The sequence below is a fragment of the Lissotriton helveticus genome, chromosome 1_1, assembly GCF_964261635.1.
Source record: "Lissotriton helveticus chromosome 1_1, aLisHel1.1, whole genome shotgun sequence".
Classification (NCBI taxonomy): Eukaryota; Metazoa; Chordata; class Amphibia; order Caudata; family Salamandridae; genus Lissotriton; species Lissotriton helveticus.
The window spans coordinates 1,347,607,553-1,347,629,944 of record NC_136057.1 but is presented as its reverse complement, the minus strand read 5'-3'; the positions used below and the strand labels follow the sequence as shown (position 1 = coordinate 1,347,629,944).

At 51.1% G+C, this 22,392-nt stretch overlaps 1 protein-coding gene across 1 annotated transcript in view; it reads left to right on the top strand.

Annotated features, from left to right (window-relative positions):
- The window catches only part of RANGAP1 (Ran GTPase activating protein 1), a 430,024-nt gene that overhangs the window by 60,702 nt on the left and 346,930 nt on the right, over positions 1-22,392 (top strand). Inside the window, exons 4-5 of the mRNA XM_078683025.1 lie at positions 15,112-15,171; positions 15,406-15,585. Of these exons, the coding sequence (XP_078539151.1) occupies positions 15,112-15,171; positions 15,406-15,585 (240 nt within the window). The remainder of the gene's footprint in view (positions 1-15,111; positions 15,172-15,405; positions 15,586-22,392) is intronic.

The window sequence follows — 22,392 nt, the reverse complement described above, 5'->3', positions numbered from 1 at the left end:
TCCGGTGACGTCTGCATGCTTCCTGCGGAAGCTCCCACTCTTGGGCGCCATCTTCAGATTCTTTTTTTCCGCGGTCGGGTCTGGATCGTTCCCGTTTGGGCTCCAGACATTTTTGGAGAAAGAAGAAAGAAAATACAGAAAAGACGAGGAGAAGTCATCTGAAGACTCCAGGGGACTTCATCGACGAACAGTCAGCAAGGAGAAAGCGTTTTTCATTGAGATCCTCGACGAACACGCGACCAGGGCGGCCCTGGACGCTTGATGATGGACAACACGCCGTTCAAGTTCTGCCGTAACTGCCACCACAAGTACGCGCAGAAGGACCACCACCCGGTATGCAACCTTTGCCTACCGGTGAACCACGAAAGCGGAGACTGCAACGCCTGTTCCGCCTTCGCCCCGAAGACCCTTCGTGTGAGAGAGAGGCAGAGGGTAGCACACGCCGCCCTGCAGGGGAAGGCCCCGACTCCGTCCCTCTACGAGCTGGGGATGTTCTCCGAGGAAGAAGACAACGCTGCCGCCGAAGACGACAGCTACACGGTCGTAGAGACCGATTACACGAAGACTTCTGACAAGGTAGGAGACTCTTCGGCCCCCAAGAACCCGAGAGACTCTGAGTCTAGAAAAATCGAGGGCAAGACCCCGAAAGCACCGACGCCAAAAAAGGCGGCGTCCGCGACTACTCCCAGGCCCAGCGGATCCTCCGAGAAGGAGTCCGCGGCGCCGAGAGCTGCTGATCAGCAGAAAACGTCGAAAATCGTCCCCGAGAAGGATCGATCGACGCCGAGGGAGAAAGACCCAAAACTGACGACGACGACCAGTTACCCAAAATCCGGTTAGACGTCAAACTTCGACACCGAAAGGCACGGCGCCGAGCCATCCGCCGAAAAGAACGGCCGACCCATCCGACGCGGAACACGCGGCCGAGATGGAGGAGAAGAGAAGGTGCCTCGAGGCCGAAATGGAGAACATCATGCAGCGGAAGAAAGATTTCGACGCAAAGATGAAAGCCTTCACGATCCCTCACAAAACCAAGCCACCGGTGGTGGAGGCGGTCGAGGAGCAAGAAGAGATCACCGCAGTCGCCGAGGAACAAGACCAGGACGTCGAGGTGGTCGACGACCAGGAGGAGTACGAGAATCCCTACGATAGTTACAACTATGGGGAGGAAGAGGAAAGCAGGACGGACACAGAGTCGGCACCCTCTGACCTACAGGAGGTAGGTTACATAGATGTCGACACCGACAGCCCGGAGGAGGTGGTCGACACTTACCCCTCGAGGCCCTCGCCGCTGGACGACATCGGGGCCTACAACTCGGTGATACAATCTGCCGCAGCAGCTTTCAAGCTCAAGCTCGACGAAGAGAAGCAGAAAGCAGACTTCCTTCTAGAGACATTGCTCCCAACACAAACAAGGAGCCAGTTCCTTCCAATGCTCGAAAGCGTCTTGGCTCAGGGGAAGGAAGCATTCAGGGAACCCGCAACATGCAAGGCAGTAACTCCCAGAACTGAGAAGAAGTACAAACATTCCACAAAGGACCCGGCCTACATTCAGGGCACGGTCTCCGCAGACTCCATTATCACGGCCACAGCAAGGAGGAGGGCTAACGTACCCACTACCTCCGGTCCGCCACCAGATAGGGAGAGCAAAAGGATGGATCTGGTGGGCAGAAGGATCGAACGGAATGCCGCGACCCACTGGCGCATGGCTAATTCCAATGCCCTGATAAACAGGCACATGTACCAGATCATGGAAGGGCTGGGGCAGTTGGTGAAGGACCTGCCCCAGGAGGCCAGGCAGAAGGCCGAAAAGCTGGTTGAAGAAGGAAAAAACGCGGCAAATTCTTGCCTTAAGACGGCCCTGGATGGGGCAGACACCGCCAGCAGGCTCATGATGATGGGTGTCAAGGAAAGGAGGCACGCCTGGCTCAGGATCTCAGGTTTCAAACCGGAGGTGCAACACAGCATCCTGAACACACCGTTCAACGGCAACACGCTTTTCGGAACAACAGTTGATGAAACGCTCAGTCAACTGAAAAAAGATAACGAAACAGCAAGATCCATGGGAGCATTGCAGTTCAGAGGGAACAAAAGGGGCACCCCGTCACGGAGGCCCGGCGGGAGAGGCGGAAACCAGCCAGGTACATCACACCAGGCTTTCCAGCAAACGCACCAGGCAGACTCGCAGGCTCAGCATGGTCAGCAGAAGCAGTCCTGGCAGTACCAACAAAGAGGCCAGTCCTTTCGAGGGAGAAATGGACGGGGACAAAATAGAAGAGGGGGGCAGCAGCCCGCCTCTAAGTGACTTAAAAAAACTACGTGTGCCCGCCCACAGAAAAGATCCCAAGGGGCAGCACGTACAGAGGGGTCAGGACAAACTAGACACCTACGACCACATGACACCAGTGGGAGGAAGATTAAGATTTTACCTCCAGAAATGGAGAGAAATCACGTCAGACAAATGGATCCTCAACATCATCCAATTCGGATACTGCATAGAGTTGGAGGGGAAGCCAACAAGCAGAAAACCAAAAAGAAAACCGCTAGCAAGCAAGCAGCTAGAGTGTCTTCAGGAGGAGGCAAAGGAACTCCTGCGGAAGCAGGCCATAGAACGGGTACCCTTCAAGGAAAGAAATACAGGAATATACTCAACGTACTTCCTGGTGCCAAAAGTAGACGAGACAATGAGACCCATTCTGAACTTAAGGTTCCTGAACAAATTCATAAGAACGCAAAAATTCAAAATGACCTCCCTGCAAGAGGTGCTCCCGCAATTGCAGATCGGGGACTTCATGGTCACAATAGACCTCAAAGACGCCTACCTGCACATCCCAATGAACAGAAAGCACAAGCACATGCTCAGGTTCACCATCGGAGAGAGCCACTACCAGTTCACGACACTAGCCTTCGGGCTAAAATCGGCACCAAGGGTATTCACAAAGTGCCTCGCAGCAGTCTCAGCGAACCTACGAAGGCAAGGAATACATGTATACCCTTACCTGGACGACTGGCTGGTGAAAGCAAACTCATACCAGAAATGCAAGCAGCACGCACATACAGTGACAAGCACGCTCATAAACCTGGGTTTCTCCATCCATTGGAAGAAATCATCAATGGAGCCGGAACAAGTGAAGATCTTCCTGGGAGCACAGATCAACACCTTACAGGGCAGGGTGTGCCCCAGCGAGAAGAGGGCGAGGGCACTGGTGAAGGAGACTCGCCTCTACCGGAAGGGACAAGCTCGGACAGTGAGGACTGCGAGCAAGATAATGGGCATGATGGCATCATGCATCCACCTGGTACCAAATGTACGACTCCACATGAGACCCATTCAAGAATGGCTACAGGGACAATGGTCACAAGCTACAGGCAGTTTGGAGGATCTAGTGGTTGTAACGCACGCAGTGCAGAAGGAGATGACATGGTGGACCATGGAGAACATAACAAGGGGAAAGCCTCTAACGCCCCCAACGCCAACAGTGACCATCACCACAGACGCATCCCTGAAGGGATGGGGCGCTCACATGGAGGAGCTCAAGGTGAGGGGGACTGTGGACGCCAGCAGATGTGACAAAGCACATCAACTACCTAGAATTGAAGACCATCTTCCTTGCACTGAAAGCCTTTCAAACAAGACTGTACAAACACAAGGTGTTGCTACAAACAGACAAAACCACTGCGATGTTCTACATCAACAAGCAGGGGGGCACACAGTCAGCCCCACTCTCAACACTGGCGCAGGAGATATGGAGATGGGCCATCCCTCTCAAGATAGACCTGCTAGCCATGCACCTACCAGGGAAGGACAACATACAAGCAGATTGGCTCAGCAGACAGACATCGGCATCCCACGAGTGGGAGCTCAATGCTCAGGAGACAAGGCGGCTGTTCGACAGATGGGGGACACCATCGGTGGACCTGTTTGCCACACGCCAAACGCAAAATGCCAAAACTTCGCATCCAGACAGCCCGAGGAGAGGTCACTAGGGAATGCCCTATGGATAGATTGGTCAAGGACATTTGCCTACGCCTTTCCCCCGATACCACTGATGCACAAAGTACTGAGCAAGTGCAGAGCGAGCAACATGACACTGATACTGGTCGCGCCACAGTGGGCGAGACAGACATGGTACTCGCAGATCATGGAGATGACACAGTGTGCACCCCACAGATTCAGCAAGAGGAAAGACCTTCTCTCCATGCAGAACGGAGAGGTGCTACACCCAGAGCCAGAGAGCCTGAGCCTGGTAGCGTGGCTCCTGAGGACATAGAGTTCGCACATTTGAGATTGCCAGAAAGCACCCTGAGGGTCCTTCGGGAGGCACGACGACCCAGCACTCGAAAGTGCTACGTGGCGAAATGGAAAAGATTCACAATGTGGTGCAGAAAAGAAAGGCTTCACAATAAAATGAAGAAGGACTCCACAGTGCTAAAGTACCTGACACACTTGCTGGAGAAGAACCTTTGCTCATCCTCGTTAAGAGTTCACTTGGCAGCAATAGTCGCCTACACAAGAGGAGAAACGTGCAGGAGTTTCTTCACATCACAGGTGGTGAAGAGATTCCTAGAAGGAGCAAAAAGGATCGCACCACCCAAGCGGGTGCCGCCACCCGCATGGAACCTTAACATAGTCCTAACAGAACTCATGAAAGAGCCCTTTGAACCACTTCACAAGGCCTCCCTAAAGATGCTAACTATGAAAACAGCCTTCCTGGTTGCAATAACGTCCTTACGCAGAGTAAGCGAGCTTCAGGCGCTGACGCTACAGGAACCCTACATACAGATACACAATGATAGGGTCGTGATGAGGACTGACCCACACTTCATGCCGAAGGTGATGTCCAAGTTCCACATGAACCAATCTATACAGATACCGAGTTTTTTCCAAAAACCAACAACCAGTGCAGAGCGAGCTCTGCACACCCTGGACGCCAGAAGGGCAGTCATGCAATACATTGAGAGGACGAAGGGACACAGGAAAACGAAACAGTTCTTTGTGTCATTCGCCAACAGTTTCATGGGAAAAGCAGTAACCAAAAAGACTATTGCACGATGGATCGCACAGACAATTCAACTGTGCCACAAACGTGCAGGCCAAGAGCTAGCTGAGGGAACACTTGCCCACTCCACTAGGAAGAAGGGCGCTACAATAGCCTTCCTGGCTAACACACCCATACAAGACATATGCCTGGCGGCAACACGTTCACGAAGCACTACTGTGTGGATATTCAAATGAACAAGGAAGCTCAAGTTGGACAGAAGGTGCTACAGCACATATTCAATACCCAACGCTCATCTTCCACCCAGCCGCCACAGAGATGAGAAACCGCTACAAAATCTATGCACAGCATAGTGAATCCAGAAAGATTCACTCTGCAAAACGAATAGTTTTCTTACCTGTCGGTGTAGTTTTGCAGCTTGAAGATCTTTCTGGATTCACTAGCGAACCCGCCCACCTCCGCCAGAAAGATGGGGCTGGAGAGAGAAGAGGTGGATAAAAAAAAGGGAAATATAAGGACTTAAAAGTACAAAAGCGGTAAAATATCACCTTCATAGAACATTGCCATTACTTCGGAAACGAAAGAAGCACGGAAAAAAAGAACCCGAAGATGGCGCCCAAGAGTGGGAGCTTCCGCAGGAAGCATGCCGCCGTCACCGGAAATACACCCAAGGGGCGTGACGCCGACGCCCACCTGGGCTACAAAAAAAACCTAAAAAAACAAAGAAAAGACTACGAATCCGGACCCAACCACAAGACCGCGGAATAATGCACAGCATAGTGAATCCAGAAAGATCTTCAAGCTGCAAAACTACACCGACAGGTAAGAAAACTATTCGTTTTCGATTCCATGGCACCCCTTGCAGAATGCGCACCAAATTTGAAGGTATCAATATATTCCTCCTGCATCACTACAAACCGCAATGGTTGAAGAGGAGACTTCATGGAATGGTTTCCACGGAGTTGACCATCTCCTGAGGTCTGAACTCATCAGTCCTAGTTTCGTATGCTTTAATGCATCTCATCATACATGGTTTGGTATGTTCATCAAATACAATGAAATTAATCGTGAATTATGTTTTGTACATCTAGACACATGGAAAGTAACATCATTTGGGTTAAATACTCTACCTGTAATGTCCAGTGCATTGACATCTGGTACTCTTAATTTATGAGATGAGGCACAACAACATGGCCAATTTTCCAGAAAGCTCTTTCCGAAAAAGGTATTTATTGCTTGTTCCATGACGGAAATGGTTAAGAACGGCATTCATGTCCCGGAGAACTGAGTACCTTGGCACAGGAGGAAGGGAAAGACTGATACCTCATCAATTTCCATACCAAGGGATGTTCTCCAACCCGATAAACTTCAGTCGGAGGATGCCCGCTGAAATAGCCGAGCAAAAGGTGTTCACCGATTTGTAAGCCATTGCCCTTTGACGCCAGGGATGACAAGAAATGTAATATTGAAACCACCTTGGACACCACGGGATCCAGGTCTCTCTGGAGGGGCCCCATCGTCCTTCTATGGCTTTGAAAATTGATGGTTGCAGTTTCCATAGGCTCAAATCCCGGAGATGTCTCGAGTTCTAGTCTGCCACCTTGTTGGCCCTGCCGGGGAGATGTTCCCCAATCACCGAGATGTTGTCCAGGCAAAATTGCAAGTAACTCTTGGCCAGCTCTGCTAGTGATTTTGATCATGTCCTACCAATATGATTGATCTACTGCACTGCAGAGACCTTGTCCATGTTGAGGATTTTCACTTGGGTCCTGTTTGTCCAATACTTTATATTGGCAGGACCGCCATGAGCTGTCTTTTTTTTGGGGGGGGGGGGGAAATCCCTTATAGATTTCCCGAAGTAGCCACCCTGGCATCTATTTCTGGGGTTAGGGCCACCTTGCCTTCGAGCAATGACACTCCGCCTTAAGTCGATCCAGAGTCTCTTTTTCCAGGGGTTTTCTCAGTCCTCCTGTACCGTAAGTTGCTACCTTATCCGTCGGAGATCATTCCGAAGAGAATGTAGCCGGTCAGCTGGGTCCAATATGTTTAAGGAATCTGGAGGTTGAGATTTGGGGAGGGGATTAGCTCCAATGTCTGGAGATGGACGCCATGGCCTTGGAGGGCCTGGGTCGCTGTCGGAATCCTAGTGAGAATAGTCTGTGTGGGTGTAGTTTGCCTCCAGTGGGAACGTATGGACTGGGGTATAGTTTCTTCCGATGTACCCCGATATGCGGTAAGGGATTGGGACTCTGGAATATCTGAAACTAGAGATTGTGACAAAAACGCCTGTTTGAGGCGATCACAGGCGTTCATATCCATGCCTTGGACATGTTTACTTTTGGCCCCTGCCTTCCGATGGGTTTTGTTAGGAAAACAAGTCTGCTGTGTGGAATCATGCGTATTTTATGGGATATCCATCAAGATAAGAGGTTCAGGATAGCGATAGGGCAGCTGAAGAAGTTTACGCTCTAAAGGAGCAATGTCCGAGGCAACAGCTTGATGTATTTACGCATCCCCAGCATCACAAACCTCCTCCTCAAAAGGGAAGTAAGGAGGGTTCCTCTCTTCCTCTGTAAAATCTGCCCCTGTCTTTTGCATTTAGTGGCATTAAAAGTCTCCGGTTTAAGTGCAATGACAACCAGGGACTGCAGTATGTTGTTGTGGTACAACGCGTATGGAGCACCTGGCTTTGAAAGGGGGTCTGCGCCCTGGGACTATTGCGCCATTGTATCTATACAGGCTTTGCACCTGGGCTGTCTGCTCAGTGTGTGGGCAGGTGTTAGACCTGCTTACAAAGTACAGACCCAAGCCAGGGCTTCACAGGGAATAATTGGGCTTGAGAGCCTAATGTCAAAGATACTGATCCACTCTGGCACCCACACCGCTAAATTGCATCCTGCTCAAGCACTTGTATGATTCCTAGTAAGATTCTTACTTTCTATCACCTTATGCAAACCATTACCTATTCCCTAAACGTTACCCAGTGAGCAGAATATTTTTATGCTAAAAGTTTTCCTTGAGTATGAAACATAACTCAAAATTAATTTTTGCAACTGGTATTCTTTTGTTGTGTGGTTTGGTGGAGTCGCGTTGCCACACTGCTCTCTTGTTGAAGATAAAGGTTTTAATTGAACAGCACTGCTGTGCAGGGCAAAAGACGAGCAAGAATCATCAGCTTCAGAAGTCTCCCTATAGAATCAATTCTTGGAGGGTAACTTGAGCAGCCAGGTTAGGGATGGTGATAGATAATCTTGTGCAACAATTGGAAAACATTTACTGACGGTTCGAGGCATGTGGGCTGCTGAATTCATATCTATAGCATAGATCGCCGCCTAGTGTTGGGTCCGGATGATTGCACATTGTTGTCCTGGAAGAGTCTTCGAAGTATCCCGAGATAGGTGGCTCTTCCCCTGGACTACAGTGCGCATGGGCATCGACTCCATCCCCAGATTGTTTTTTTCCGCCATTGGGTTGGGATGCATATTTGATCACTCAAGTTCGGAATCGATAGAAACTTTCTTTTCGACCCAAAGGCCTTTCCTATAGCCTCGGTATTGTCTTGCGTTCGGTGCCCAGCTCTGTTCCGACTCAGTTCCCGAGTCGGACATCCAGAGGAGTCGCGTGGCTCTTCGGTGCTCGAGGCCCAGTCAACGCAGCCAGACTTATTCGACGACACATCATGGAACGGAGCCCATTCAAGAGATGCCCCGTGTGCAACTCAAAGTATCCCCACATCGATGTCCACCCGTTGTGCAACAAGTGCCTGTCGCCGGATCACGATGAAGCCAACTGTATGGCTTGTTCTCGTTTTCGCTCCAAGAAGACGATTCGACTTCGGCGCGTGGCGCGCCAGGAGTCCAGCAGACGGCCCCTGACCCGGTGAACATTTTCGAGGGGGAAGAAGCAGACGAGCAGGAAGATCGATAGCCGATTTCAACTCCAGCGGCAGAGATCGACTTCAACTACGACGCAGACGTCGAAATGCTCGACACAGAAGACGTCGTCGACGAGGTAGGAGACGACAATGAGGCCTATGGGGCCACGGAAGATAGCTCAGGTGAAGAGCTATGCCCCGTTCGAACAATAACTAAGGCTCAGGTCGAGGGATCGCCACATGGCCTTACCCAAGATCTTGCACGTGGATCCATGGTCTCGCCTCCGGGCCCGGCTACGGACACTTCTACGGAGCCGCCATTGGTCAAACCGAAAGTGAAAGCTTCGGTCTCGACAAGACAGAAAGTGGTAGAGGCGCTGTCGAAACAAAGCGCCGGTCGCCTTGGTCGGCTCCACGTCTTCAGACCGGTCTGTGCAGTCGAAGCCTATGAAGGTTGTCGAACCGGTGAAGTCGCTCAAGGCCGTCGAACCGAAGACTGGGCCATCGAAACCGCTTGTCAAGGCCGCCGACCCGAAACCGTCGGCGCCGAAGGCCGTCGACACAGACAGAGGACTCGGAGCTCCGAAAGCTGTCGATCCTGCACGTCGGCCCGAAAAGGCCAGAAGCACTGTCGCCCTCGAGTCTGCACATGGTGGTGGATCGAGAACACCTGTCGGGTCGACGAAACCGTCCGCATCCTTCACAAAGCAGGTGTCGGACTCGTTGCAACGCATCAAGCACAAGGCTTCCGCGGTCGAACCGAAGGGTACTTCCACCCCGAAGCCCGCAGCCAAGCCTCAAAAGTCGACTGCGCCGATCCAGTCCACGCTGCCGCCGAAAGTGGCGCCGAAGGCGTTCGCGCCCAGGACGGTTGTCGACGCGTCCATGAAGGTGTCCACGGGGCCGAAGCCTACCCCTGCAGTTTTAGGCACAAAGCATCAACAACCCCTACTGGAGGAGCAGTCGGAACAATTTATCGACGACGACACCGGTAAACTTTCCATCTACAAGCGAAAGATCACACCGGCACAGCCTATGGAGTCCTACACAATTCCTTTGAAGAGGAAAAAGGCTTCTACGGATTCCCCAGTTCTTGTTGAACTGATTACTCCACGTGCTCAGGACACTGCTTCAATCTCGCCCACTTACTCAGATGTGGAGGCTGGGGAAGGGGACGATGAGGAGTACAACTACCCTGCCGACACTGATCCGGAGGATCACCATGACACATGGCAGATGCTGGGGACCCGGGGGATCCGCACACTGCCCCGGACACTCAAGTATATACTGTCAAAACCTCCCCTACTGAGGATTCTGCGGCATTTAATGCACTAATTGAGAGGGCAGCTAAAAATCACGATGTCCAGCTGCATGCTGACCCTATTGAAGTGGACTTTCTGTTTGATACCTTTTCCCCCCTCTGAAAAGACTGTCAAGACTCTGCCAATGCTGAAGGGTGTCTTGAAACATGCTGCAGACATTTTTAAAGAACCCACACGTGCCAGGGTTATAAACCCCAGAATTGAAAAAAAGTACAAGCCGGCACCTGGCGACCCTACCTTCATCAAGGGCCAGTTGCCGTTGGACTCCCTGGTTGTTTCTAATGCCCGGAAGAGGGCAAATTCACAGACTACTGGTGATGCTCCTCCCCCTGACAAGGAATCTAAGGTGCTAGAGGCATCAGGGAAGAGGGTGGCGGCTCAAGCGGCCAATATCTGGCGTATTTCTAACACACAGGCGCTCTTGGCCAGATATGACAGGGCACACTATGATAACTTGAAACCCTGTTACAACACTTGCCAGATGAGTATAAGGAGGCAGCAGAGATGCTCATTCAAGAAGGGAAACTCATCTCAAATGCTTCTATTAAGTGTGTACTGGACGCAGCGGACACCGCGGCCAGGGCCATTAACACCAGTGTAATGTTGCGGCGTCAGGCCTGGCTCAGAATCTCCGGATTCAAACCGGAGATGCAGACCACCATCCTCAATCAGCCTGTAAACCCTGATCACTTATTTGGACCTGAGGTGGACACCACCCTGGAAAAAATAAAAAAAGACACCGAGACTGCAAAGTCTATGGGGGCTCTCCAGTCCCAGCAGTTCAGGGGTAGTACTTTTCGTCGCTCAAGCAATAGAGGTGTTTCCAGAGGCCAGATGTCCCAGCAAACACAGTACACTAAAAGTGGTGCACACACCTCTTACAACAAGCAGAGTAGAGGCGGATATCGCGGCAACAGCACCAAGGGCAGAGGTTGTGGGAACAACAACTCCCGATCCTCCACCGCAAACAAACAGTGACGCCTTGTCACTGCCCCCCGACCATACAACACCTGTCGGGGGGGAGACTCCAACAGTTCCTGCCAGTCTGGAAATCCATCACCACAGACAGGTGGGTCAGAAAACTTATCCAGTACGGTTATTGTCTGGAGTTAACATCCACTCCACCCAACATCCCCCCAAAGCACCGTCCTATGTCAACAGAGCATTTGCACTTATTGCAGCAAGAGGTGCTCGTCATGCTGCAAAAAGGGGCAATCGAGCTCGTGCCAGTGGAACAAAGAGGCTCGGGAGTGTACTCCCTGTACTTCTTGATCCCAAAGAAAGACGGGTCCCTGCGACCCATACTAGACCTCAGGCCCCTAAACCAGTACATTCTCTCAGAACACTTTCATATGCTTACGTTGCAGCAGGTTCTTCTGTTGCTCAATCAAGGGGATTTCCTTGCAACATTAGATCTAAAAGACGCATATTTTCACATTCCACTACATCCGTCACACAGAAAATACCTCAGATTCACCATTCCGAATCAGCATTACCAATTCAAGGTCCTCCCTTTCGGAGTGACCACAGCGCCCAGGGTGTTCACAAAATGCCTGGCGACAGTGGCTGCGCACCTCCGGAGACAAAACGTTCACGTCTACCCTTACCTGGACGACTGGCCTATCCACGCAAACTCGGCCCAGCAGTGCGCTGCCAACATGTCCCACACCATTCACCTTCTTCATGATCTGAGATTCTCACTGAATGATCCAAAGTCACACCTTCAGCCCGCCCATGTGCGGCAGTATCTAGGTGCGACAATAAACACTCTGGCAGCCACAGCACAGCCAAATTCACTGAGGATCAACAGCATTCAATTGCTGATCCAGAAATTCAGACCGCAACACTCGCTTCAGGCACGAGTGTTCCTGCAGTTGATAGGCATGATGGCCTCCTGCATCTTCATAGTCCCGCACGCGAGACTACATATGCATCCGCTTCAGTAGTGCTTGGCACGTCAGTGGAATCGGGCTCACAGACAGTTGAAAGTCCTAGTGTTGGTGACCGGTCGGGCATACAACTCTCTGCATTGGTGGAATCCACGCAACCTTTGCAAGGGCCGACCGTTCCAAGAGCCTGTTCCACAGATCATCCTAACGACGGACGCTTCTCTCCAGAGTTGGGGAGCTCATGTACTCCACTACACAGTGCAGGGACTAAGGACGACACAGCAAAAGAAGATGCACATCAACCACCTAGAGCTGATGGCAATCTTCATGGCAATGAAGGCATTCAAGATACATCTGTGCAAAAAGTCGTGTTGATCCGGACGGACAACATGACAGCCATGTACTACATTCAAAAGCAGGGAGGTACACACTCTCCACAGTTGGCTCAGAGCATGTGGAAGTGGGCCATTCAGAGGAACTTCTTCCTCATGGCGGAACACCTCCCGGGCAAGGACAATCTGATGGCGAACCTGCTCAGCAGGTACAGCCACCAAATGCACGAGTGGGAAATACATCCAGCAGTGCTCCACCCGTACTTCCAGCAGTGGGGTCATCCAGAGATAGACCTGTTCGCCACAAGGGAAAACGCCAAATGTCAAAGCTTTGCCGCCAGGTTCCCGCACCCACAGTCGCCGGGCAATGCGATATGGATGAACTGGTCGGGCAAATTTGCGTACGCTTTTCCCCCAGCACCTCTAATACCGCTGGTGGCACGAAAGCTAAAGCAACACTCGATGACGCTCATCCTGGTTGCTCCAACGTGGGCCCGCCAACCATGGTACACCACGTTTCTAGAACTTTCCGTGGTACCGCATCAAAGGCGGCACCTCACACCCAGACTTTTGACGCAGAGCCATGGCGACATTCAGCACCCAGATCCGCAACAGCTCAACCTGGCGATCTGGCTCCTGAGGTCTTAGAGTTTGGCTACCTCAACTTACCTCCTGACTGCATGGATATCATACGGGAGGCAAGAAAGCCCACCACCAGAGCATGCTACGCAGCAAAATGGAAGCGGTTTGTCCTTTATTGCGTGGACCACGACATTGACCCACTTGACGCGTCCACGCACAACATCATCTGTTATCTGTTGCATCTTTACAAATGCAATCTGGCATATGCTTCCATTCGGATACATTTATCCGCCATAGCGGCTTATCTCCAAAACAGGCAGCGTCTCTCCCTTTTCTGAGTGCCTGCCATTAAAGCTTTTCTAGAAGAATTCAAACGAGTCATTCCTCCCAGGACCCCACCTGCTCCTGAATGGAATCTTAATGTGGTACTCACCCGACTGATGGGTCCACCTTTTGAGCCTCTACATTCATGCGAGATTCAGTTCTTAACATGGAAAGTGGCTTTCCTTATAGCCATTACGTCACTGCGACGTGTTAGTGAGCTCCAGGCGCTCACTGTACAAGAACCATTCATACAGATTCACTCCAACCGGGTGGTGCTGCACACTAACCCTAAATTTCTTCCAAAGTTGGTTTCACAGTTCCATGTCAATCAGACTATTGAACTGCCTTTGTTCTTCCAAAATCCAGAGACAGTGGCTCAAAGAATGCTCCACACTCTTGACGTCAAACGAGCGTTGATGTACTACATTGATAGGACCAAAGATTTTAGGAAGACGAAACAACTCTTTGTTGCCTTTTCTGCCCAACACAAGGGCAACCCCATTTCCAAGGCAGGTATAGCCAGGTGGATCGTTAAGTGTATTCAGATTTGCTATCAAAAGGCTAAGCGCACTTTAACGATCCCCCCCCAGAGCCCACTCCACCCGTAAGTTGGGGGCCTCCATGGCTTTCCTTGGAAATATCCCTTTAGAAGACATTTGTAGAGCAGCCACATGGTCTACCCCACACACATTTACGAAACACTACTGTGTAGATGTGCACTCCAAGCAGCAAGCAGCTGTAGGGCAGGCTGTTCTAAAGACACTTTTTCAAACGTCTGCAGCTGGCACAGGCGGCCGCCGCTAATGGAGGGACTGCTATATATTCTATGCTATAGATAGATATGAATTCAGCAGCCCACATGCCTCGAACTGAATATGCTACTTACCAGTATGCATCTGTTCTTGGCATGTAGGGCTGCTGACATTCATATCGCCCACCCTCCTCCCCGGCGCCTGTGGCGGCTGCAGAATTTACACTTACTCTTAGCATGGTCATCGCTCACACTGTTACACTCCATCTCTGCCACAATGGCTAAAAACAATCTGGGGATGGAGTCGATGCCCATGCGCACTGTAGTCCAGGGGAGGAGCCACCTATCTCGTGATACTTCGAAGACTCTTCCAGGACAACAATGTGCAATCATCCGGACCCAACATTAGGCGGCGATCTATGCTATAGATATGAATGTCAGCAGCCCTACATGCCAAGAACAGATGCATACTGGTAAGTAGCATATTCATTCTCACTTCTAGTTTGGGAACAAAGGTAATTGCTGAAACTTAATATTGGCAACATGGAAACATTTTAAGATTCACAATTTGTTAATGATTCCTGGCTACCAGAAACTTTCAGTGGGGCAGATTTTTCGTACTGCATAGGATATGAAATGCATGTAAGTTGCTTTACCTTTACCATGAAATCTTACTCTTGTTTACAATCTTGCAATATTTGTCACTTACTCGGAGATCCTCATGACCTGGCATATTCTGATTGAACATCTGGAAACAATTGCTGTGTCAGAGTCCCAAAAGTTACTCTGCTGTAGGATTTGGTTATTCAGTTTAAAGTCCTTATAAATTACCACCATAACACAAGATGGCCACTGATTTTATTAAAAATGTTAGACAAATTTTTTGAGATGCATAATAATAGTGAAATGTTTAACAGCTTGTTCGATCGCTGAAAATCCTTAGCACAGCCATTGCTATAGTGTTAACATTTTTGGTGAGAGAGTGCGGTTAGCTGTGCGTAGCTGTAAACTCAGTCGCTTGCTTTTGTTTTTTCTAGAAATGCTTCTGGAGCGACATGTTCACGGGCAGGCTCAGAGCAGAGATCCCTCCAGCACTGGTGAGTGCAGATATCTTCGAGTAAGAACTTCTACTTATGAGGTTTGTTTGCATCGTCTTATGTTCTGTCGGACTTTAAAGAAGTTGTTTCTTCTATATTTGTCATTTATCACATGTTCGTCTTTTTGGGAAGAGCTACCTTTTCCCTTTGTATGTTTGTGAGAGGAAGTAAAATTGGTAGGCTAATGTCTGTTGAATTTATAGGCCCTAACCATTGTGCTTCATATTGTTACAGATCTCCCTAGGTGACGCCCTCATCACAGCCCGAGCTCAGCTTGTAGAGCTGGACCTAAGTGACAACGCCTTTGGGCCTGATGGCGTTCGTGGCTTTGAAGCACTTCTGAAAAGCCCTACCTGCTTTACTCTTCAAGAACTGAAACTGAACAACTGCGGCATGGGCATTGGAGGAGGCAAGGTCAGACAATAGGGTGTGGCATCTCTGGCCTGCGTTTGGAACGGGAGCTTTTCATATTTGGCAGTGGGGCAGATTTGGTATTTGGTTGGAATGGTGAGACTATAGGATATAGTGGAGAGGGCATGTTCGACAAACATTGGAGTACAGACTGGGGTGGTACATGTCCAGAGCATTTTGCATTAACCCTAGTGGGTGAAATTGATGCAGCAGTGACTTTGATGAGGTACGACAAGTAAGAGAAAACAGCTGGATATCTTGCGTCGTAGACATAAGCTTTTGCAGGGTTGTGGCTACTCAAGCTTTTATGCTGCCTTTGGTGTGCATGACCTCCAAAATATGGAAGGACACCTTTAGCTGACACTATGAAAACTTTTTCCAAACTTTTGTTGAGGGAGTGGTTTCTCTAGCCTTGATCTTCTGTAGCCTTAGTCTTGTTGGATAATTTGGATCATGTGTATCATATCCTACATTACACAATTTTATACACATGTGGAAGCCCTAACCTTGTTCCGGCTATTGGTAAGTTTTTGAAATTTATACCCCAACATTGGATCTTACATAGAGTCACAGCTTAAATTATTACCGTTTGTCAGCCTGGTAATTATCAGTTGTTAGTGTAAACAAAGCAGTATTCCTAAACAGCCACTGGCATTGTAAATACATTGAGAAGCAGCCATGGGCTACAAGTAGCCCATTCACCTCATTTTATTACTCAAAGTCTAGCCAATAATATGTAGGGGCCCTGAGTTTCACCACTCCTCAGAGGCACCAACTGTCCAAATTTCTACCATATTTTAAGAAGCAACATGGAATCCTTTGTGCTTTGCTCGTTGTTTCTTTGGATTGTCTTTTTGAACTTCTTTCTTCAGAAAGACCTCTATCTCCCTTCCAGATAAAGAAGGTAGGTATTGTTTGCTCCACTCTGTAATGGGAAGCTGAGATGCATTCGGAAGTGTCCTATTCAAGACCACTTTTCCAAGTCTTGAGCAGATGCACAGCAATTCTGTGATCTGTTGTACATTCAGCACTAAAACGAAAGGTCAAAGAAGGTCAGTTACTGCAATTATTAATTGCTGAATCTCCAGGAAAATCATCTGAGAAGATCTCTGCAAAGTCAAGAAATCACAAATTGGTGATGATCTGCACCAAAGATTCTGTTGCATACACTGACACTGCAACTTATGTGACTCCCACCAAAAGGCCCTCTACAAGTGTCTTGAACTTGCACAATTTGGGTAAAGGAGAGGTTTCAATGGGAGAATCCAGAGCTACCGTCCTCACTACGAATTTGCTTCCATGTATTCCTTAAAGATAATCTACATCTATGACATCATAGTCAGTGGTGTGGTTAAGCCAGCCCGATAATCTCACTCCATCCCTGCAGGTGGCGAGGTGGATGAGCCACAGATTTAAAGGGCTGGCACTCTGGTACTCATCCTTCATTTCCCAGGGTGCTGGAGCCGATCCCAAAGGCACCTGCTGCATGGTGGCGCTCCCGAGCTGCATGATGGCTAACAACATGGCTGACGCTGCGAGCTGCTGAACTGGGTAGGAGAGGCGGAGGAGAACCAGTGTTTGATCAGGGGCCCCGGATTGCTACCTCTGCGTCGGGGCCCAGTCGCTGCCTTAGGGGACATGTCACCCCATCCCGATGCCTGCAGAGCAGAGGGGACAGGCGGAAACAAGCAACGCTGACTCCACTGAGGTGGAGAGGCTGCCTGACCTGCTGTGAGACAGGGGAGAGTACTACCCCCGCTGGGGAGCCAGGTGAGGGGTGGCGGCGGTGATTGATGGTGCTTGATGATACGATCCCTACAGCCCCAACCTCTGATCGGTGCCATACTCAAGCTCTTTGGGGATGATGCGGACTCCAGGCCACAGGATTAGGGTAAGCACTTCCCCCCGCCAAGTAGTCAGGGGAGTGACGGCGGTGGGAGTGGAAGCGCTTGGTGGCCTGCTCGCCCGGTGCCTTTTTTAGATGGGCGCCATAATGGTTGGCCTGCAGCAGCCCAGACAGTACCTGATGCTATACTGCACCACCAAGCGAGGGCCTGTGCATGACACGGAGTCCTGCCGGTGCTTGGCAGCTTCCCTTGCCGCCTGCCTACCGACTGCCCCACACGCTGTCCAGAGGCCTCGCATACTGCTCTTCTTTGGCGACACCTGACTTTCCATTTCCTCTCTCGTCCATGCCAGTGTGAGGGTGGTTAAGCTGGTGGGGCAGGGGTCTTGAGGGGGCTGGTCGCCCCGGTACAACGCCCCACATTTATTACTCAGTAGTCCTACAATCCACCTCACTACAGTATCTCTGTGGGATCTGGACCGTCTTTCAACTGTCATTGGACTTTGCCTCCTCCTAAAAGGCCTCTGCCCTGCTGCCTGAAAGGGAATCATTGAGCAACCTTTTTCCCCCTCCGCTCCCCTACATTACCGGTGTTGCTCCCACAAAACGAGCGGCAACTACTTGCATGCGCTGCAGCCAAGAAGAGGCACTTCCTGACCCTCGCATCACTGCCACTTTGGAGACGCGTGAAGGGCCAGCATCTCCATAATATAAAGCTGGGGGGAGCCCCCTCTCTCTCTCGTCCTCCGCCTCAGCAAACGTGCACCGGCACCATAATCGAGACGCGCATGTAGCGACCATTCCAGCGGCCACCCTGGGGGAGGGGACAGCCAAACAAGACAGATCTTTGGGACACAGGCCTCACTTTCCCCTCGCTATCTTACTCCTCAATTGCCATGCATCGGCACCACAGTCGAGGTGCACCCGGCTGATCTCTGCCTGCACGATACCGAAAACCCAGATCAGCCTCATCTTTGCTGAATCTGTACAGCCCCTCGGAGGGGGCTGAAGGGTACCAAACCGCATTCCCTACAGCAACGCCGTACCTACAGTCTGCGTTAGTTAATTCATCAAACCTATCGATTCGGTTTGCCACACAGTGCAGTGCCGGGGGTCTCTAAAACCAGGCACAAGGAACTATCCTCAGAAGCCCTGAACACCACACTGCCAGGAGAGACCCCTTCCCTATCCACATCACACAAGCTGGACAAGGTACTAGTGGCTTTTGAGCATTCCTGAGCATCTATGGAGGCCAGGTTTGGTGACCTATCTACCGATCATAACTTCTGATGGATACATCTGCCAGTGGATTCTTCACCTTGTGAATATACCCTGCGCCAGCAGCATTCGGAAATGTTTGTAGCTCTCCACGCCGACGAGGACAGCGTCACAGAAGCATGGCTCCGCACGCGGCTCCGCTGACGTCACTGGAGCCATGAGAGCGCCTCGTCGGCGTGATGATGTCAGTTCCCTTTTTTCCGCGCCGTCGAGGGCTAACTTTTTTTGGGACTCTCCGTAGTTGTCTTGCTATTTTGTGTTTCTGGATTGTATTTCTGGTCTTCTCTTGTTTCTTTCTCGAAGATGTTGTCCTGGAAGTCAGGATTCAAGCCCTGTAGGGAGTGCGGAGGACGTATGTCCATTACAGATCCTCACGAAGATTGTGTCTGGTGCCTGTTGTCTTATCACGACGTCGAGGGATGCGCCTGCTGTAGGAAGATGAACCTGAAGGCTTTAAAAGAAAGAGAAGCCAAGCTGTTCATGGCGAAGATGAGGAAAGAGAAAAGATGACCAAGGTCGAGGTCCAGGTCGAGGTCGCGCTCTAAGTCGGATCATGTTTCAAAATCAAAGAAGCATAAGAAGGAGAGGCATGGATCTCTACATTGTTCAGATAAGTCGACTGCTCCGAAGTCGACCTCTCCAGCTCATCGACATCGGAAAGAGTATGTCTCCTTCTCCCTCGAATCAGGGTTCTCCTGTTAGATCGGCTATGCCTGCGGCTTCACCGGCGCATTCTCCGACGCTGGCTCCATCTCCGACTTCGGCTCACTCTCCGGCTCTGGTGGAAGAGGTTCCAGTACCTGATGAGTCGTCGACTCCATTGGCTTCACCTTCGGTGCCGATTGGCCCGAGTCCGGTAATGCCTACTCCTGAGCCTCCTCCAGGCGTCTACCCACCTTTCCCTGGCCCGGGGCAAGATCCATCACATTATTTAAGTGCAATGTATGGAGTCTTTGCAAGGGCGATGTACCCCTCTGGAGCACCTTCGGGTCCCATGGGTCCCATGGCCTTTAATCTTGGGGTTCCCCAGGCCTATGCTCAGGCTCCATTTATGCCATTTCTTCCAGCGGCTCCGTCTCGGCATTTCCCGGCGCCAAGGACGCCGGCGGCGTTCCCTTTATCTCTGGTGCCGTCTGCTCGACCTCGATCGACTCAAGCTGTGCCTCCGGATCCGTGTTCGACGCCTGCTCCATCGGAGTCGGGACTGGCTCCACCGACGCCGGTTCCAAGGATAAGATCTAGACGAGAGGCTCAAAGGATTTTGGAAGAGCAGGTGAAGAGAAGGTGAGCTTCAAGAGGACTTATTTGAAGATTTGAGGGAGGCAAGTGGCCTTGATATGTCTCCAGAATGGGAGCTTTCTCCTCCATCAGATGCTCCTTCAAAAGATGTGGTTCCTTATCACACAGTAATAAGGAAGGCAGCAGAGCTTTTGGACCTTCAGCTCCCAACATCTGAATTTAAGTCCCATGTGCATTCAACAGAACGGCCGTCCTGTTGAAGTGCAGTTGCGTCTTCCTGGAAGGTGGAGGCTTTGATCAACCAGTCGTCCAGGTACGGGTAGACAAACACCCCATTCTTTCTCAGGTGCACCGCCACCACTGCCATGCATTCGGAAAAGGTCCTGGGTGCAGACTTCAGTCCGAACGGTAGTACGGTGTACTGATAGTGATTGGCGCCGACTAGAAAGCGCAGGAACTTCCGGGGTTTCCGTGCAATGGGTACATGGAAGTACGCATCCTGTTGATCTATTGCGCAAAGCCTGTCTCCCCTTTGCAACTGAGGATAAATCTGGTGCAAAGACAACATGCAAAACTTTTCCCTGCGAATCCACTAGTTTGCTTGTCGCAAATCCAGAATGGGCCTGAACTCGTTCTTGTCCTTCTTGCGCACCAGGAAGAACCGTGAGTAAAGACCCTTTCCTCTCTGAGACAAAGGAACGCCTTCTATCGCTCTTTTTCTTAATAGGGTATCTGCCTCCGCTTGGAGCTGCGAACGAACCGGTGGAATCGCTGGAGGAGGGCTGACGAAACGAAGACTGTATCCATTGCAAACAATATTCTGCACCCACTTGTCCAGAGTAATTTTTCTCCACTCTGCCAGGTAATTTTGTATGTTTCCCCCCCACCGGAGCGGGTAACGGACGAGGGGGAAGTAGCACCTCAGGGCTTAGACCCAGCCGGGCCCTTGTTCGCCGAGGAGGACTGCTGGCCGCCTCTGCCCCTCTCACGCTTTTGGAAAGGTTGCCGCTGGTACTGCTGTTGTTGTTGCTGCTGCTGGCCAGCCTGACGACCCTGTCCTTGTTTCTGAGAACCATACCTCCTCTGGAATGGGCGGAAGGACTTCCATTGTTCCTTTGGTTTCTCCAACCCAAAGGCCTTCAGAGTCTCTACTTCCGCCTTCATGCGGGCCATCTCCTCATCCGCATGTGCGTCGAACCAGAGAATGGCAAATTTGTGACTCTCTGCTGCGCCTCCGGTTTGAGAGAGGTAAGGCGCAACCAGGAATTGCGTCTTAAATTAATGGCAATAACCATGAGCCGCCAGGAGAGAGGCGTCCGCCGCAGAGCTTATGACTTGATTGGAGACCATCATGCCCTCGTTCAAAATCTCCTGAAAGTCCTCTCTCCTATCTCTCGGGAGGAGCTCGATAAACTGTTGCAGAGACTCCCACAAGGCACGGTCATACCGACCCAAGAGCGCAGAGGCACTTGCCGCTTTCATGGATGTAGCAGCCGTACCGCAGACCTTCCGTCCGGCTGAGTCCATCTGATGTCTCTCCTTGTCCGGAGGCACCGTAGAAGACGGAGCAGTGGCGTGCTGTTTCTTAGCCGCTGTCACGATGACTGAGTCCGGTACCGGATCTGCCCTCAGGAACGCCGGATCAAAATCCGGGGGCCTGTATTTCTTTTGCAGCCGAGATGGAGCGGACTTCACTGAAGCCGGTGTCAAGAACAGCTCCATGGCCGGTTCATCCAGTCCTGGAACCAAGGGCAACAATGGTCGAGAGAGATGCCGTTTGTGCAAGGTCTCAAAGATCACAGAGGTAGAAGGAGTGGGTACCGTCAATGTGATCCCTAACTTCGCTGCCCCCCTCAGCGGCACCTCCTGAAATGTCACTATGTCATCCACTGGTGACACCCTTGTAGGAGGGGAATCCGTTAATGAAGGAGAATATCTTGGGTCACTTGAGGAACCCGTGTAATGGGACCGAGACCTGTCCCTCCTATGGCGATGACGTGCCCTTGTGGAGGAGCGGTGTCTACTGCGTGTCCGATCCCTTCCTATAGACCTCGATCTAGATCTCCTGGGCCTAGCTGGAGGCGCCGGCTTAGGAGGAGGCGGAAGCGGAGGAGTCGGAGCCGGAACCTCAGGCCGAGGCTGTGGAAGCGGTGGAAGGAGGCAGGGGTGGTGTAGGAGGTGGTGGAAGCGTAGGAGGAGGAGGAATCGTTGCTGGAGGAGGAGGAAGCTGCGGAGGAGGCATCCTCCGAGGCAGCGGTGGAGGTGTAGGCGTCCTAGGCCTAGAAGGTGAGTAGGTCCGAGAGTACTCCGAATCTGATGATCTCACCACTCTCCTCTTCTTCTTAGTATGCCTCGCAGAAGATGTCCTAGAGGCAGACCTTTTTGCGGCCGAGCGCCGGCGCCTCCGCGACCGGGAACTCGCTGACGAGGATGATAAACGTACCACT